The sequence below is a fragment of the Hemitrygon akajei genome, chromosome 15 (assembly GCF_048418815.1).
Source record: "Hemitrygon akajei chromosome 15, sHemAka1.3, whole genome shotgun sequence".
NCBI classification, from domain to species: domain Eukaryota; kingdom Metazoa; phylum Chordata; class Chondrichthyes; order Myliobatiformes; family Dasyatidae; genus Hemitrygon; species Hemitrygon akajei.
Window position 1 is genome coordinate 27305638 of NC_133138.1, and position 19857 is coordinate 27325494.

The 19857-nt window shown below is 39.0% G+C and overlaps 1 protein-coding gene across 1 annotated transcript in view; it reads right to left on the minus strand.

Annotated features, from left to right (window-relative positions):
* Nucleotides 1–19857, minus strand: part of LOC140739232 (NEDD4 family-interacting protein 1) — a 43886-nt gene that overhangs the window by 20798 nt on the left and 3231 nt on the right. The window contains exons 2-3 of the mRNA XM_073067332.1: nt 15678–15768; nt 880–1010 (exon numbers count right to left, since the gene is read on the minus strand). Of these exons, the coding sequence (XP_072923433.1) occupies nt 880–1010; nt 15678–15768 (222 nt within the window). The remainder of the gene's footprint in view (nt 1–879; nt 1011–15677; nt 15769–19857) is intronic.

Genomic DNA, 19857 nt, shown 5'->3' on the forward strand with positions numbered 1-19857 from the left:
GAACTTATTGTGTGCAGAAAAGGCTAGAGCCAAGGTAAAATGAATTCATCCCACTATTGTTTTCTAAATAAACTTACATACTTATGTAAGTTATGATAGGATGCTTCAAAATGTAATTGCTTCACGTCAAAAGACAAACTAAACTTTAATTAGAAGATAGAGCATGGGGGACTGTTTCCTACAATCTTCTGGGAAAGATGGCTATTTCCCTGTAGCATCATTTATTGAAGTTCAATACGCAAAGGTAAAATATTTCTGAGCCCCCTCCAAAAATAACATTCTAGATACTGTCAGTAAAAGAAGAATGCCCAAGGAAAATCCAGTTTTTAAACACCAGTATAGGCAGGGACAGGTCCATTCATTTGAGTTCTTCACAAATGCAGATTAAAGTTCTAACATGTACAAGAGCTGGAGAAACTATAACTTGCATTTCCTAAATCTTATATAAATCATACCAAAAAGGAAGAAATATCAACTTGAACCTAGTGACTAAGTATTTAAAAATTGTTACTGGAATGGAATTAAAATATCTGATTCCATGATCAGTGAAATCAGACTTAAATGATGTCCTTTATTATTGTCCCCAAAATTGTTACGTATCATTTAAATTAATCTTGCACTGACAAATAGATTTTGGTTGGCTTGCCAATGCTGTCCACGTTATTATATTAGAGAAGTATGAACGGTACCTTCTCTTCAAAGGGCAGAGTGATGAAGTTACAGATGGTATAAATCAAGCATCAGATTAGAGATCAGTATATCAGGTTTTATTTTTCAGAGAAAGACATCAGTAGAGAGCTAATGCATTAGGCCAAACTACACACATTATTTGACCAAGGCAGCTAATCAGTGATATATTTGCACACATTAGATACTCACCCTTCCAGAGACAAGAGGCACGGTTGCTTCAACTTTCGTTCTTTCAGCCTCATCATATGAAGGAAGAGTAGTTGCCACACTGTAGGATGGGGGCTTTGGAAATGCAGAATCCTCTTTGTAATCGAAGTAGGCTGGAGAAAAAAAAACATGAAAAATATACATTAGGCAATGCAGTCCTAGAGCAAGATTTTGTCCCATTTTCATTTTGCAGCACCTTCTGCATACTTCATTGAATGAATTGGTGAACTTCAGCTCCTAGCCAAAGGCATAATGCAGCAGGCTATTGTGATCAAGAATTCTCCACAGGCATTTGCCACTGTCATGTTACCTGGCATTTCCCAAACTCAATTATATTCAATTTGGATTCTCTTGTAACTCTAGCTTAATGCAGAAATGTACCATTTTGCTTCATGTTTGAATATGTACTAGCCACCACTGGGTTGCCAAGACACATTTTATGCTCAACACACGTTAATGACATTATGAAACACATCAGGTCCACTTTTCATAACCATACCGAATGTTGAAAGGATTAGATAAGGTGGATGTGGAGAGGATGTTTCCTATGGTGGGGGTGTCCAGAACTGGAAGGCAGCTTCAAATTTGAGGGGCGATCATTTACGAACGGAGATAAGGAGTTATTTTTGGAATCTGTGGAAGGCACTGCCTCAGACTGTGGTGGAGGCCAAGTCCACGTGCATATTCAAAATGAAAGTTGATAGGTTCCTGATTGGTCAGGACATCAAAGTTTATGGCGAGAAGGTAGGTATATAGGGTTGAGTGAGATCTGGGATCAGCCATGATGGAATGGTGGAACAGACTTGATGGGCTGAATGGCCTAATGCTGCTCCCATGTCTTGTGGTCTTATATACAGGTGCCAAAATCCTTTTATTTAGACACTTCGACTTCTAAGAGTCCACATATGATTGTAGTCCTGCAACACTATGTTTCCACCTTAAGAGGGCCTCAAAGAACTGTGAAATAAGACACAAACTTTCAGAATATTTTCAAACTTAAACAGAGCTCTGTGGCTTTGAGAGCTTTGACAACCAATGAGGAGGACTGGAAATTAAAGATCTCTGGTTCACATGGCATCTATCAAACTGTGTGGGGACTGGAGATACTTGCAGGACAATGGGTGCAGATTCATCAGATGTTAAAGAAATTAATGTATATTTCATATAAGTAGAAAGGTCACACTATCAAAATATTTCAATTTTATTTCCTGCAACACACTGTTCAGAAATATTTAATAAGATTTAAAGTGCCTGAGGTCATTGGGAATTTCTGATATTCATCATATAAACACATATCTTTGAAAAATCTTTCAGCAAAATCGAAAATCAAGATTCCCACATTGCAAGTAATATGTACTTTGTCAAAGCCTCACCCAGAAGCACCACTAGAATTAAAGTCTACAGGAGATTCAGAGTTAGCTCCACAGTGTGATTAAAAGAAATTGGACCAAACACTGGACGAAAATAGATGGCAGAGCTTTGAAGTCAACCTCCAAAACTGGAGCAAGGAATTACCTTGACAACATGTACTTGGAGCCTCTGCTCTTTTGCAATCAAATACCTGGCCAGAGAAATGAATTGCAGGTCTGATACATCTGCATATCATAATCGACAGGAAAGGAGGAAATTAAAGTTTTGCAGCAAGATTTTAATGTTACACATGCCACCAATTGTAAGTGAAGTTTGATAACTGAAATGACCATTAATATAAAACAGAAGTAACAAAATTATAAACATAACTGCTCTGAAGAAACAAAAGAAATGCACAGTTTTGCTTCGCTTAAAAATAAGGTAGGGAAACAAATTATAGTAAAACAAAACCAAACTGACAAACTAAAGCTTAGTCATAGGCTTTACAAATGATCTAAATATACATAATTTGGAAATAATTGTGTATTTCTGGTTCATGTAGTTCAAAAGGAATACATAAAAACACTGAAAACAAAAAGCAACTTTAAAGTCATGCAAGTATGAGCAATGAAAATTAGAGGTGAAGATTTTACAATTTAAGAGGAGCCTTGAAGAACATAAACCATTCAATAGGTATATTGTATATAATGTAGAATCAGAAGATTACCCAGTTTAGTAATAAAAATATTTCAATAATCTGAATTAAATGATATTAATCATATCACTGGTTAATAAATTAAGGAACTGAATTCAGAATAGTAAATATATTTTATCAAATCAGGTTAATGAAATTAGAAAGCTCCAGGCTATATGAACGATGAGCAAAATAACAGTGTAGATGAGATAATCTTTAATAAAGGGTAGAGCAGGAAAAGGTACTAGAGGAGTTCAAGATCCAATTACATGTTGGACTGCTAAGTTCAGCTTTGAAGGAATTTACATGGTTAGTCTGGAGTTTTTCCTCAAGCACATTCTATTTGGTCATTCTGGCTTGTGTTATTTTTTTGACCTAAAGCTGCTTTGTTTGGAAAGTTAACAATGGATAAAAAATATCCTAATTAGATTTTAAAAAAGCAAATTCAAAGCAGGTGAGCAAATATTTAGCATGTGATCAAGTATTGGCTAAATCCTAGAATTATCATCACTTCTGCAGTCTTGTGTGACTGACGATGACTTGCTTCTACTTCATCTACCTAAAGTGGCAAATATTTCACATATGGACATCTTTATGTGTGGCTGCCATTGCACACCACCTACCCTGTAGTCTTGATTCAATTACAAGTGAGTTCACAGTAATTGGAAATACGCTTTGCTGCACAGATGTGTACTTGCGTGTGAATGTACTTTGCCCTCCGACATCTCCTTCATCTCTTCACCATGAGTAGGTGATGGACCACTGCAGTCCAGAAAATTTGACTGCTTCATTTCTGAAACTATGTTTCTACACCTCACCTTCAACTAGCTTACCATTCGTGTGCAAATATGCTACAGAACCAATGGAAAACTATTGGTTTTCACACCAAAATCAATGTCACCTTAATCTCAGTAGTTGACAGCAGTAATCAAGTGACTTCTGCTTATACAATTGGAGCCTGCTCTCCAATCTTTGCAGGCTACAAGGGGGAGGGGTGCTTTGATTTTTCTAACATTCATTCTTTGGGTTCTTGTTTTGTGAAGAAAGTAAGAATTTCAGGTTGTATTCTGTATTCTCTGATATTAAAATGAACATTTGAACCTCTGTAGAACAAAGCTCTTTATCAATCCACTGTACAATCCCATCCTGGAAAATATTGACTACTTCTCATTTCTCATAAGCAACTTTCTATTACACCAAGCATCCGAGGAAAAGCAGTTCTGAAGCTCAAGGCCTGAAATATTGTACTATTTTGGAGTAAATCAAGATCAGATGCCATTACAATTTGTTGAAGTTTTACTGATTTTAAAAACTAATTTCCATGATTTGACAACAACCCAGTAATTTTACGGCGTAGTGGTAGAAGGTAAACTATCTTCAACCATCACAATAATTACATGAAGTTATTGGGCTGTTTGCAAATCTCATATGGACAATCTTTCAACATCATACCTAGCTAGATGTTGCTAGATCCTTTTAAGACTGATGGAAATTTATGAAAATGGGCAAGATGCTTCCTATATTTAAACTTAGTAATTTTAGACAACAAAAGTTTATCAATTTAGTTTACCTTTGTTGGATCTGAATGTTCAATTCTTAAATAGACTTATTTTCTTTGTAGTTTAACAATTAATTATTTGTTTGTATTTTTAGTTTTTATATGTATATAGAAATTTAATACATCTCTAGTGGCTATACAAAGTATAATTCTGGAAAACTCGAAGTTTCTTTGTACTACATTATTTGAAAAAGTGTTCTCTAGTTAACTTGGTACTGCAGTACTGAATAGGTGCTTTCTAATTGGTTAATTATTTACTATAGATTTGAATGAAATTTATTCTCATCTCTGTGGTATAAAAATAGCTGTTCTATGCTAGTCACCATCTTTGCTCCTCTGTCTCCCTCATGTTCTATCACTGTCTTTTCAACTTTCCTCTGCCCCATCAATTCTTAATGAAACTATTCTGAAGCAACAAGTTGTGTGACTCTTTCCTGATTTCTGAAGAACCTTGGATTAAAACACCAGAATCCAACACCTTCTACCATCCCAACAACTACATGATGAAATTACATCATGGAAATTTTTTTAAATCCATAAAACTTCAAAAGACCCAGCTATGTAAGGTCACCTGCCCCTTCCAAACTTGTCGTAATTACCATACCTTGCACTCATATTTGTCTGACTTCTAGCCTGCAAACACATTTTTGGATTATCAGGCCTATAATAATTCAACCCTACTCATGAACCCCAAAAAGCAGAACTAAACTTAAGACTGTACAAAAATCATTATCTTGTCCTGAAATTATTGCTTGCTGTCTGTGCTGCACCCTAACCACATTACTGAGATGTTTAAAGTACTTCATTACATTGCAAACTCTAACTGGCATGAAATTGCAACTTGCTGCAAATAAATATTACTAGAGTTTGTACTGTGTAAAAAGTTGTAAACAAATGCTTCTAATCAGGTTTAAATGTTTACCTTCAGATCTTAGTATCTCATTTATAACAGATTTTTCAGATACAAATCTAAAAACAAAAAACAGCAAACATAAAAGCAATTGATAGAAAATAAAGACATTCCTGCTTGAGTTTCATAAATGAACCCTTCCATCTTGACCATATTACTCAAATGCAGGGTCACATGATACTTGCAGAACCTCATGAACAAATTTGCAAGGATTCTTTCCAAAAAAAATTACTATGGTGCTTTGACCTTTTAAGCACCACATAATATTTGAATTGTGTTCTTGGATACAGAGGATGTCCTTGGACTAGCACATATGTGTCTTCACAAAGAAGTTAATACAGTGCCTTTACCTTCTTAAAGTTTACATAGACTTGCCATGTAACCACAGTGGTGAGTATCCAGACTGGCCAGGTATGGAAACACCAAAGCCCAGGAATGGAAAAGGTACAGAAAGTAGTGGATACAGCCCAATCCATCACAGGTAAAGCACTCCCCACCATCTCGCTACTACCATTTGCCAGGAGGTACAGAAGCCTTAGGTCCCACAACATCAGGGGCTCAAGAACAGTTTCTAACCAACTTCAGGCTCCTGAACCAGCATGGATAATCTCATTCATCACTATTTCAAACTGATTCAAACAGTTATGGATTCTATAACAATAGACACACTTTCAAGGACACCTTACAATTCATGTTCTCAGGTACTTTGATAATAAATTCACTTTGGACAACTATCCTATACAGTATTTTTAAGCAAATAGTCCTGAGAACAATGAAACATTATGAATAATTCATTAGACAGTATACTACAATGATCATAACAAAAAATGAAATCTGCAATATTTTTCTCTCCCTTCATTATATACATGTATTTATTTATATTGAAAACATGAAGGAACGCACCGTAGAGATTGTTACAGCACATGGCACCTTTTACTGATACTTGGTTATTCAATTCAGATTGTGCAGCAAATTTAAATGAGTTAAAATTTAAACTCAATTCTCAGAATGTTAGTCAAGAATTACTAGCATAACAACAAAAGGTACCAAAAGAATATTCTGTTTTTCTGTATAATAAAGGAATGATTGGTATCACATTTCACTCCATGGTTAGCACAATAAAAAGTGTGCTAACCATGGAGTGAAATGTGATACCAATCATTTCCTATTAGGGTTTAAAGGATTTTTAGAGAACTAACCCAGATTCCAAGTTTTGTCAAGTTAATGATAAATGCCTGAGACAAATAGATAATTGGACTAAAGCCATTTAATTCATAAACTCATAAATGGACACCAAGGTAGTGTAGTGGTTAACACAACGCTATTACAGCTTAGGGTGTTGGAGTTCTGAGTTCAATTCTGATGCTGTCTGTTAGGAGTTTGTATGTCCTCCCCTTGAATATGTGGGTTTCTTCCAGGAGCTCCAGTTTTCTCCTGCATTCCAAAGACGTATTGGTGATAAACACAAGAGATTCTGCAAATGCTGGATATCTGGAGCAACACACAAAATGCTGGAGGAACATAGCAGGTAAGGCAGCATCGACCTTTTGGGCCAAGACCCTTCATCAGGATTGGAAAGGGAAGGGTACGAAGCCAGAATAAGGTGGGGAGGGGGAGGAGAGGAGAGGAAGGAGTACAAGCTAGAAGGGCACAGGTGAAGCCAGTTAGGTGGGAGAGGAGGGATGAAGTAGAAAAGCTAGGTGATAGGTGGTAAACGACAGGAGAAGGAATCTGATATGAGAGAGTGCGAGGAAGGGAAGGAGGAGGGGCATCAGTTGGAGCAGACAAACAGATGAGGAGAAGAGGTAAGAAGGGGTCAGACTGCAGAATGAAAGAGGGAAAGCGGAGGGGTGAAAATTACCACAAACTGGAGAAATCAATATTTATACCATCATGTTGGAGGCTACCGAGGTGGAATATGGACCGACATGTTGTAATGAGAATGGGGATTGGAATTTAAATTGTCAGCCACTGGGAAATTCTGCCTTTTGTAGATGGACAAAGCTGCCCCTCAATCTATGACGGGTCTCACCAACGTATTGGAAGCTGTATCATGAGCACCGGACAACCTTAACAGATTTGTAGGTGAAGTGTTGCCTCATCTAGGAGGAGTATATGGGGCCCTGAATGCGGTGGTGAATAGGCAGGTATAGCACTTCTTCTGCATGCAGGGCTAAGTGCCAGGAAGACCAGGCCACAACAAAAGGAGCAATCTCTGTGGAAAGTGAAGAGTGGGGTGGAGAGGCAAAGATGTGTTTGGTGGTAGAGTCCTGTTGAAAATGGTGGAAATTGTGGAGAATGATGTGCTGGATGTGGCGGGTCATGGGGTTGTTGAAACTGTTTTTTTGAAATACTATATAAAAAGATTTGTACTTTTAACAAACTCATGTATTTTTCACAGCATGTGGTGGTGAATCATCCCCACTCACTGGCAGAAATTGGTATAGCAGTTAAACTAATGGTTTATCACCTTGTTTTTCATTGGCTAAGTATTAGCATATTACCCATGTGATGCAGTTGCTTTAATTATGTAGCCTATTAACTTATTTATTCCTATCTTAGGAATTTCCCTTTATCTTATCTATAAAAGTGAGGAGGGATTTTTCAGGAACACCTTCTTGGCATCTTAGTTTCTTTATTCCTTTGTCTTACAGCACTTAGCATTGTTCTTCAACTCTTTATTCAGTTTTCTTAGGATGAGTATGTTTGTTTGTACTCTAAAATGAGCTGAAATCTTAGAATTAAGACTGCTCATCATTCTTGACTCCTGGAAGAACCCCAAGAATCAGAAATTAAATCAGGGTGATAGGTGAGCACAAGAGGAATATCACTGATGTTGCTCTCATCTGCATCTCCTCCATTTCCCAAACATCTACACTCACCTCATCTTCCCACTGCCTTAACAGGGATAGAGTTAAAGCGACAGGAAAAAGCAGGATTTCCCAGTGGCCATCCCCATTGCAATAAGTCGGTCCTTAGCCACCTATACAGCCATGAGGCACTCTCAGGTTGATGGAACAAGAGAGCCCACAATCTGCTGGCATGAACATGGATTTCTCCATCTTCTAATTAATTCCCCACTCTGACACCCCTCTTACCTCTTCTCTTCTCAACTGTTTATCACCTCCCTGGTGCCTCTCCTCCGTTCCTTTTTCTCATGGTCCACTTTCTTTCCTATTAGATTCCTTCTCCACCCTTTAATTTTTCCACCTATCACCTCCAGCTTCTTTCTTCATCCTTCCCCCCCCCCCACCCACATGGCTTCACTTATCACATTCTAGTTTATACTCCTCCCCCTTCTTCCCCAGTCCTGATGAAGGGTCTCAGCCTGAAATAGCGACAGTTTATTCATTTTCATTGATGCTAACTGACCTGCTGAGTTCCTCCAGCATTTTGTGGTGTTGCTCTGATTAGTAGGTTAATTGGTCCTGTGATTCAAGCTCAAAGTACATTTATTATCAAAGTATGTATACATTATACAACCTTGAGATTCATCTCCTTACAGATAGTGACAAAAGGAACCCAAAAAAACCCATTAAAAAACTGTCAAACACCAATGTGCAAAGGAAAAAAACCCATGTAAACAATATATGTCAGCAAATAGTATACTGAACTGAAGTCCAAAGAGAGTCTATCCAGGCCCTTAGTTCAGCACAGTGCTGAGTAAACCTCATGAACAAGCCCATCCCTCGTCTTGGGCCCCAACACCCTGCTCTTTTCAATCTGGCCCAGTGCCTAAGTTGTCGTCCAAACTTTGGGTTCTGTCGCTTCAATATGCTCTGGGGCTTGGATCCCGCCACCTAGACTCGGCCTGTACCCGACCTTTCCAATTTGGCCTGGATCTTAAATCAATCTTTCTCACACTTGGCAATAGGCCTGCTGCCTTGCTTTGGTTCTGCCACATCAAATTGCCCCCAAGACCAAAGGAAATCACATGCTACAGTTTGCAATGATCATTTATTACCAGAAAAAGTGTGATTAACAATGTATTTAGTTGTTTTCTTTGTTTCATTGGCCACTAGCCAGAAGTCACTGAGACTCACCAGCCTTAAACCGCAAGTTAAATAGTGGGGTCGCTGGATGGTGCACTTTGTTCAGCCAGAAGGGCTTGTTCAGTGCTGTAAATAAATTATAGGAGGCCACATTTCATTATACAGAATGCGCCTTCCCAGTTCTAGCAATGCACAGTAACTGCACAGATTGAAATTAAGTTGTTGTTCCTCTCATTTATTTGCTATACAAAGTAATATGTTTTATATTATTGTTCTAGGGTGAAGTAACTGCAGTGCTCAGATTAGAAAAAAAGAATGATTTGGTATTTGATATTTGGTCTGACCCAAGATTAAGTGGTACTTAGATTAGATGTTCTCAATCTGCGATCCACAGACCACTTGCTTAATGGTATTGGTCCATGGCATAAAATAGGTTGATGACCCCTGACTGAGATAGATGCCGCCTGACCAGCTGAGTTCTTCCAGCATTTTGCATGTGTAGCACTTAGTGGTTTTAGTATCCACAGACTTTGGAATATGCGGAAAGATAAACCCACGAGCATCCCATTACTGATTGAATTTATTGTCTCCTGCTGCAAAGTATATTTAGCAGGATGCTTATTAAGCCCAGCAAAGCTCTATTCACATGCACAGACTGCTAAAATGTGCCAAGTCAGACTGTGGTAACTTGTTATTTGAACAATTACAAACAGCTGCGTTATATATGGATCCGAATCCCAGCACAAACTATGAACTTCAGGACAGCAACACAAACTGTCAAAAATCTGAAAATGTCCATCTCAGGAAAATAAATTGCTGTAAACTCCTAACACTATATCATGATGTAGTAGAGTGGCTCTAAATTTCATAATGCTCTTTCAAATCAACTATCTTCTACCAGCATAATTGACCTCAGAATATTTATTGGGACAATGCAATATTGTCCCCTACAAGTTCCATAAAGTAAAACGTCAACATCGGAGCAATGGTTCATTAATTCCAACAGAGATTCATTTTCTTGCAGGCATACTCAGTAAATCCAAGTACCATAATGGAATCAAAGACCACACCCAACAGTGGATGAACAACTGCTGGAGTTTCAACCTGATATGTCAACTGTACTCTCCTCCTAGATGCTGCCTGGCCTGCTGATTTTCTTCAGCATGTGTAATACTTGTGTAATGCGCCGTAAGGTTTCACTGCTAATATAATGGTTTCTCTGTAACAGTAATGTTTGGGTTATGAATAGAGATAACAGGGCTTTGGAATGTGGGACTATCCAATGAGAGGAACGTTGTTCTTTCTTGTGGGTCTGGGAGCAGGGATTTTGCAGTCTTTTGCCAGGGAAAGATGAGAGAAGATGTGAATGGAGAGAGTTGGTAGACCGCCAGACGGAGTGGACAGAGCAAGAGTCCGAAGGTCAGCGACGATTGGACGAGGTCACTGGTGGACAAACAGCCAATCAGTGAGCTCCAACATTTGCGCATTAGACTGTTTCATGAGAATGGGCCCTTTTCTTTTTTTGTTTCTTTACTAACCATATAGTCAAATTAAGAATTATAAAGCTCAATCATTTAATTACATATTGTGTACTGTTTGTTATTTCATGGTACTGATTCGTAACAGGGAACACATCCCGCAGCATCCACCAAAACGAGATTTCTTAAGTTTGGCTGGGCTGGGGGCCATCATCCCCTAGATTAAGCCGCTAGCCAAACTGAGAATTACAATTGTGAGGGTATCGTTCCAGGATTGATTTTGCTGGATGCTTGTGATTACCCTGAGCACTGAACCAGGGAGCTAGATATTCGTACTCCGGATGAATTGTTAATTTGCCTGTTAAGTACTGTTAAAGTTGCAATTGTGGGCAAAGGTTTGATAAAATGGTGGACACAGCTCTCGTTTTAATGTAGACCAGTGCTGACGTAGTGGTAGCTGGGGACGGAGATTTCAAAGATACTGTTCTCTCGTTTCTGAGGCAGAGGGAAAGGAGGGGCAGGATCGAGTGGTGGATCAGTTGGGAGCTTCAGATGAAGCCATTCCCCAAGTTCATTGTAACCTGACTCTCTGAAGACTAATCAGCTACTAGAGTTGAATTCTGGGGAAGTGGCAGCTGCTCAGTGAGATGATCCGAGTATTGGAACCATTTGGGCAGCAGTTGAAAAGGGAGACATGGCTCTAGCAGAGAAAATGAAACACATGTTAGATAGATAGATAGATAGATACTTTATTCATCCCCATGGGGAAATTCAACTTTTTTTCCAATGTCCCATACACTTGTTGTAGCAAAACTAATTACATACAATACTTAACTCAGTAAAAAATATGATATGCATCTAAATCACTATCTCAAAAAGCATTAATAATAGCTTTTAAAAAGTTCTTAAGTCCTGGCGGTAGAATTGTAAAGCCTAATGGCATTGGAGAGTATTGACCTCTTCATCCTGTCTGAGGAGCACTGCATCGATAGTAACCTGTCGCTGAAACTGCTTCTCTGTCTCTGGATGGTGCTATGTAGAGGATGTTCAGAGTTATCCATAATTGACCATAGCCTACTCAGCGCCCTTCGCTCAGCTACCGATGTTAAACTCTCCAGTACTTTGCCCACGACAGAGCCCGCCTTCCTTACCAGCTTATTAAGACGTGAGGCGTCCCTCTTCTTAATGCTTCCTCCCCAACACGCCACCACAAAGAAGAGGGCGCTCTCCACAACTGACCTATAGAACATCTTCAGCATCTCACTACAGACATTGAATGACGCCAACCTTCTTAGGAAGTACAGTCGACTCTGTGCCTTCCTGCACAAGGCATCTGTGTTGGCAGTCCAGTCTAGCTTCTCGTCTAACTGTACTCCCAGATACTTGTAGGTCTTAACCTGCTCCACACATTCTCCATTAATGATCACTGGCTCCATATGAGGCCTAGATCTCCTAAAGTCCACCACCATCTCCTTGGTCTTGGTGATATTGAGACACAGGTAGTTTGAGTTGCACCATATCACAAAGTCCTGTATCAGTTTCCTATACTCCTCCTCCTGTCCATTCCTGACACACCCCACTGAATCAGATCTTACACTGGGTCATGCCACCACTGAACCGACCTCAGTGTTGCCAGCTTGTTCTGCCCGAGAAGTATCAGAGGATTGTGCTGAAGTCACTCCATTATGATTCTAGACATTTGAGGGTGGAAAAGACCTATGGATTGCTCAGAGACCGGTTTTACGGGCCCTGGATGAAATCGGAGGTCGAAGAATACTGCAAGTTGTGCATACGGCGAAGACACTGCCTACACGGGCAGTTCCCTTGTCCAACTTGCAGATGGCCTCTGGACCTGTGGTGTATGGATTTCCTGTCAATAGGACCTGATGCCAGCAACATGGCGAATACATAAACTGTGAGGTCGACCCCACAGGTTGAAAAGCCTGTTGGTTGCTGCTTTCCTGCTCCACGTAAATGTGCTCAGTTGTGGGGAGGGTTTTACCCATGGACTGAGCCGTATCTCCAAATTTTTGTATTTTTCAATCAGGGCACTGGCTGTGATGCAACCAGTAAATATACTCTCCACCACACATCTATAGAGATTTGTCAAAGAATTAGATGTCATGCTGAACCTTTGCAAATTTCTAAGTAGGGGTGCTACCATGCCTCCTTTATGATTGCACTTGTGTGCTGGGCTCAGGACAGGTCCTCTGAAATGATACAATCAAGGAATTTAAAGTTGCTGACCCTCTCCCACCTTTGATCCTCAGATGAAGATTGGCTCATGGACCTTCCGTTTCCTACTCCTAAAGTCAATAATCAGCTCTTTGGTCTTGTTGACATTGAGTGAAAGGTGGTTGTTGTTGCATGACTCAGCAGGATTTTCAACCTCCCTCCCATATGCTGTCTCGTCACCATCCTTGATTCGGCCTACGGCACAGCAAACTTAAATGTAGCATTGGAGCAGTCATCGGTGCAAAGTGAGTAGACAGGGAGCTAAGCACACAGCCTTGTGGTGCACCTGTACCGATGGAGACTGTGGAGGAGACGTTGTTGCTAATTTCAACTGTCTGGGGTCTGCAAGTGACGAAATCGAGGATCCAGTTGCACAAGGAGATATTGAGGCCAAGTCTTGGAGCTTATTGATTAATTTTGAGGAGATGATGGTATTGAATGCCAAGCTGTTGCTGATAAAGAGCAGCCTGATATATGTCCAGATGCTCCAGGGTTGAGTGAAGAACCAATGAAATAGCATCTGCTGTGGATCTGTTGTGCCGGTAGGCAAACTGGAGCAGATCCAAGTTGCTGCTCAGCCAGGAAAAGGCATCTATTGCAAACTGTCCCTCAACTCGCAAAGCAATCAGAACATAGAACTTTGTTTTCATCTTAGATTATATTTTAAGAAATATTTATTTGTCTTTTTCCTGAATCACTCACACTTTACAATGAACAGTTACTAGGATGCATTGATTCAGTGTTGTTGTATTCAGAATACTTTTGTTTTAACAAACAGGTTACAACTTATGAAAAAAGTGATTGCAATGATTACCAGATACCTGCAAGCAATTCATTATCAAAAGGAATGTCTTCACATAATTCCAATCAGAGGAGCAGTTGCAAACTCAAGTATTAATCACTTATTGCAAAGAACACTGAGAGAGCACATAATCAAGGAATTAATTCCCTCTTCAATATTTCTCTTCTTGAAATTCAGCTGCACCAACTTATCAAATACTTTGGAAATAACAACAGCTGGAAATCTAAAACAGAAAATGCTATAAGCACTTATTGGGTTCGGCCAACATCCATGGAAAGACAGTTAACGTCTCAAGTAGTCATTACCGGTAAACTCTGTTTCTCTTTCCACATATTCTGTCTACCATAGTATATGCTTTTTTTGCTTCCATCAGAGCCTTCATCTTTTTGACTGAAAGAATGGTTTCTATCTAGGCTGCTGGTCTGCAATTTTTTGTTAGAAGTAGAGAGATGAAATAGTAACATTTTGCTCAGCATTTTAAAATCACAATTATTTTTATCCATGCACAGAAAATGCAATAAAAGCCCAAAACACACAATAAACTCCAAATCAGAGTAGAAAAAAATCAGATTGCAGATGTCAGGAGCCATTATACGTGAGCCGGGAGCAGCATGAGAAATATTAACATGACTGGTGAGATAGATAATGTGCTTCATGGTTATGTGGCATTAAATAGGATGATTAACAAAGAACTGGAACAGTAAGATCTCAACGTGTTTAAGCCAGGTTTTAAGGTCTCAACATGATGTTACAGGGATGACAGTACCCTATCTTTATAAGGGGAAAAACATGGAGCCAGAAACTTTGAATCTTGTTGCAAGCAGTGGAAAGTTTGAAGCACAGTACACAAAAATAACATAATTACACTGTCTAACAGGAGAAAACTGTTGTAGACTTTTCAATACGAGTTTCATTTACCTATTCTCGGTCAAGATGTGGATGTTGCTGACAATATCAACTTTCATTGCTATTCTCCAAAAGACAGTAAACTGTGGAGGCTGTTACAACATTGCTGAATGAATCACATATTCATTACATATAGGCCTAACCAAGTAGGAATGGCAAAAATCTTACCTAAAGGAGATTAAATAACTGGATTTTCTATTTAACAACCCAGAAATTTCATAGTAGTATTTCTGAAACTTACATTTTAAATTTCCAGATTGAATTACATGGAGAATAATTCCCCATATTGTCATTGCGGGGTTTAAGCTCATGGCTCAGTAGTGTCAAGATTAACTGAATGCTAGCCTAGTGGCTTAACCACTATTCTACCACACTCACAATACATACTTAGTCTGACAAGTGATGGCTAACCATAGTAGAAATGACCAACCAAGGTGGAACTGAGGTTAAATTAGGCTTTATCAGTTTATATGCAAGACCTGACATCATCTCTGAAAACTTCACCAAAAAATTAGAAGAGAAAGCCTGAATTAGAGGAAAAGATCTACAGTAGGTGACAGTAGGCCTACATGAACACAAAGAAATTTTACTGTATGGACATTTTCATGAAAATTTGTTGAGAAATTGTGGGAGGTGAAGGTGCAACATAAGCCTGTGGTTCTTGGTTTAATTGAATATGAAAAAATAGAGGTTTAAAGGAACATTTAATAAATTAGACTAGTTCTCAGTTTATGGTGAGCAAATATTTCCCAAAATTTTAAAGCATCATTCTGAAGCTTAAAAAAAGCTGGTGAGTTATTTCATGCCCATTGTGAAGGAAGTATTTTCCTTTCAACTCCTATGCATTCCACATACCTGCACTTTCGACTGCAATGCTGCTATATGGTGGAGGAGCAGCCTCGGCACCAGATTCTGACACTTCCAAAGGCTCTTCCTCATTCTGCAACTACATGGACAAAATAGCAGATACAAATTAAAATTCACCTTTAACAACATACCTCTAAAATACAGAATTTTAAAACAAACTTCAGGAAATACTTATGTAGCAAAATCAATTTGAATACAACTTACATACTTTCAATGCAATACATTTTCTTAGAACCACCTCCTTTCCTCCCCCCTTTTGCAATGTAGATGGCCAATTTACTTGAATCAAATTGCAAAATTAACGTTATCCCTTCCCTTTCTTGATGTTACATGTAGTATTAAATAGAAATTGTGATTGATACAGGCACAATATGTCCTCTATCAATCATGTTGTCAGGTAGATGAAGATCATAGTTAAGTTCATCCTCTCATTCTCACAATTGAGCTGAAATAGACTGTGATTAGCAATCAAAACTATGGTTAATTTTAACTTGTTCAATCAAATATGTCAGATCAACTGCATTCCGTCTCCATGCCAACTGAAAACAACCCATGATCTACTGAGTTTGCATGCAGGTAGCACTTTTTGACAAATTTGTATGCAAGCCGTTTTGGACAGAAATTATTTCTGCAAATACTGCTTATGCCATTTTTGACTTCATAGCAACAGGATTTTGATATTACTCATTAAGCTATGGGAGGAGGAACATATAACAGGTAGTTTAACGTTTCCATACCAATAGATGTGGAAGGCATGCAAGTGTGGCAGTTAATGCATCGCTCTGCAGGACCAGCCTGTGTTAACCAATCAGGGTTCAATTCCAGCTGCTGCCTGTGAAGAGTTTGTATATTTTCCCCATGACCACATGGATTTCCTCCAAGTGCTCTGGTTTCCACCCACGTTCCAAAGATGTACAATTAGAGTTAGTGAGTTTGGGATTCCTACAAAATCCTACGACCACAAGGTATAGGAGCAGACTTCGGCCATTTAGCCCATCAAGTCTGCTTCGCCATTTCATCACGGCTGATCCATTTCCCCTCTCAGTCCCAATTTCCAACATTCTCCACGTATCCCTTCATGCCCTGACCAATCAAGAATCCATCAACCTCTGCCTTAAATATACCCAATGACTTGGCCTCCACAGCCACCTGTTGCAACGAATTCCACAGATTCGCCATTCTCTGGCTATGTCGGTGCTGGAAGCGTGACGACACTTGCAGGCTACCCAGCACAATCCTCACTGGTTTGATTTGATGCAAATGATACACAAGTTTCAATGTACATGCACCAAATAAAGCTAATTTTATTTGGTTGTTTTTTAATAGACTATTACCCTCTCAGGACCGTTCAGCCAGGGATATCAACACAGGGCAGATTTTGGCTTGTCAGCAACATCACTGAATTTCAATCAGTTTGTGGTATTTCACCAAAGCTCACATCAAAAAATGTTGTCTTAAAAAAAGTCTAAAGGAGACTGATAGACAACAGCTTCAGCAAGGTAAAGAAAGATGTGCAGGGGAAAAAATCATAATATTTTTTGACTACTAACAAATCTAGGAGTCCTTTTAGCAGTATTTCTGTTTTGAAACATTTATTTGGTGGTTCTCTAGGAATGTACAATTATAATACTTGTTGCCCATCTCTAGTTGCCATGAGAAGATAACAACCTGTGGCCTTCTTGAGACTGCATAGTCCTTCTGGAGATGATTCTTTCCGCTCAACATCACATGAACAAAAATTTTCTCTGGAAACATTCAGGAACAGTAACAGGGAGGGAACATCAAGGTGATTTTACTCACACAAGGTGGCTGCCGGTTTTATTGAGGCAGACTTGAGACCTTATTGAACTGCAAATGTGCATCCTGCAGAATGCATGCTATTGCAAATACAGTGTAATATTGGACAATTTGTGATTATTAAGCTCAGTGGCAACAAAATTACCCCACACCAATTCTTTCAATTGAAATTTTATGCATTTTGCCAAAAATACTGTTCAGGCCTTTTATTTACAAGTAAACTTAATTGGAATTGTGCCACTGGTGGTTGTTCTATTATCAAATTGTTTCTTTGACTGACTCATGTTAAATTATTTTTATCAAACGGTGTATTAAAAATGATGCCCAACAAAATGTACAACAGCTGGCTGAAAGAATGGTGTTTAATTCCTCTCCAGACATTTAAGCGAATTCCATTTTTTGTCATACAAGCTGATTCTGAACAAAACCAAGAAATGCATCCTTGTCCCATGCTTTGTTTTGAAATTTACAGAAAGTATATGTGAAAGAAAGCCACAGGACAATTAAAACTACTGGTTTCACACATAGTTACTCTGGCACACAAGGAAGCCAACCAGTTAAGTTCACACAGACTCCCAACAAAACAACCCCATCAGTAGCATTCTTCCTTTCCATTTCTCTTTATGCTGTCAATTATTCTCCCACTCATCAATCAGCTCCCCTTTGATTTTTGTGCCAATTACCTATTCTAACAGGCAACTTAGTATCCAATTCAAATAGCAGTACAGCTTTAGGATGTAGAGGAAACCAGGGCACCACAGCACCTCAACATGATCATGAAAACATGCATACAGTGGCAACATCTATAATAGGGATCAAACCAAGGTCTCTAAAACAGTGAGAGAACAATGCTAACTGCTGTTCCACTGTGCAACCCAGCACAAATGCAGTCAAGATACTCATTAGAACTGACGCCTGCTGTCAGATTACTCATTAGGACCGTACTGTGTTTTTGTAATACAAATGCAATTCTCATTTGCCATGCAAGGAAAAACCCAATCCAAAAAAATTATGCAACTGCACATGTTGAAAAATGTGGGAATAACTGTTAATAAAGTTCTTCAGATTTTTTCTTAAGAGAAATACTTGTAGGCATTCTGAGAGGCATTAGTGCCTCACAATTTGAAGTTCAAATCACCAGGATTATTAAAAAAATTATCCTGTTCCATATAGCAAAACACCTATAATAACAAATCATCGAAGAAATGAAAATGTCTTGGCTAGGGGAGGGGGAGTGCAGGTAGAAGAGGGGAAACTTTTCTAGGAAATTGAATGCTACTTTTCTGTGAACCACACACACAAAGTTGGAGGAACTCAGCAGGTCAATAAACAGTTGCTGTTTCAGGCTGAAATCCTTCAACAGGACGCAGTTGTCTTTGTGGATAATTTCAATTTCCATAGATGCTGTCTGACCTGCTGAGTTCCTCCAGTGTTTTGTGTGTGTTGCTTTGGATTTTCAACATCTGCTGAATTTCTTGCTTTTGAGTAATTACACAGTCTACAATCAATGTGAAAAAAGAAAAAAAATCTCCAATTTCCAGTACAGAATGCAATGCAAATGCCTACCAGCTTAAGACATATTCATCTTTGACCAAAACAAAAATACCACATTTAGTAACTGACTTGTTCTGAAACACTAAATATAAAATAATGGTGTTGTACATAGGTCTTTGAGAAGGCATGCAATGGCAAAGACTGGTGGGGTGCACTTCATCATCCTTTAATGTAGAGAAGGCGTCATACTGCAATATGTAAAGGATATACTGATGAGAGCTAAGAAAACAATGACAAAGAAACATTAGGCTGCGTTAACCTAATGCCAGCTATGGCCAGTGCAAAACCAACGCAAAAATAAAGCTATGGGAATGACATGCTCTTGTGTGCAACCAAAGCTCTGGAGCAACCTAGCAAGTGAGCAACATCAACGAGAGATAATGTTCAGGCCTTTATCTTTCACCTGATCTTGCATTCATTCAGTGCCCTTGATTGCCACAGTGTACTGGTGTCCTCAAACCATATTTTATTCATCCCTATTCCTTAAAAATTATAATCAACTGGGGCACAATGCTCCGCAGTATTGATGACATCTGCAAGAGGTGATTCCTCAGGAAGGCAGTATCGATTACGAAGGATCTTCATTGTCTGGGACATGCCCTCTTCTGATTACTTCCATCAGGGAGGAGGCACAGGAGCCTGAAAAACCACACTCAGCAATTCAGAAACAGCATCTCCTCCTCTGCCATCAGATTTCTGAATAGTCTATGAATATTACCTTGTTAGTCTTTTTTTAAAATTTTGGCACTATTTATTGTTACTTATCATAACTTTATGTCTTTGCACTGCTCCAAAACAATGAATTTCACAGCATACA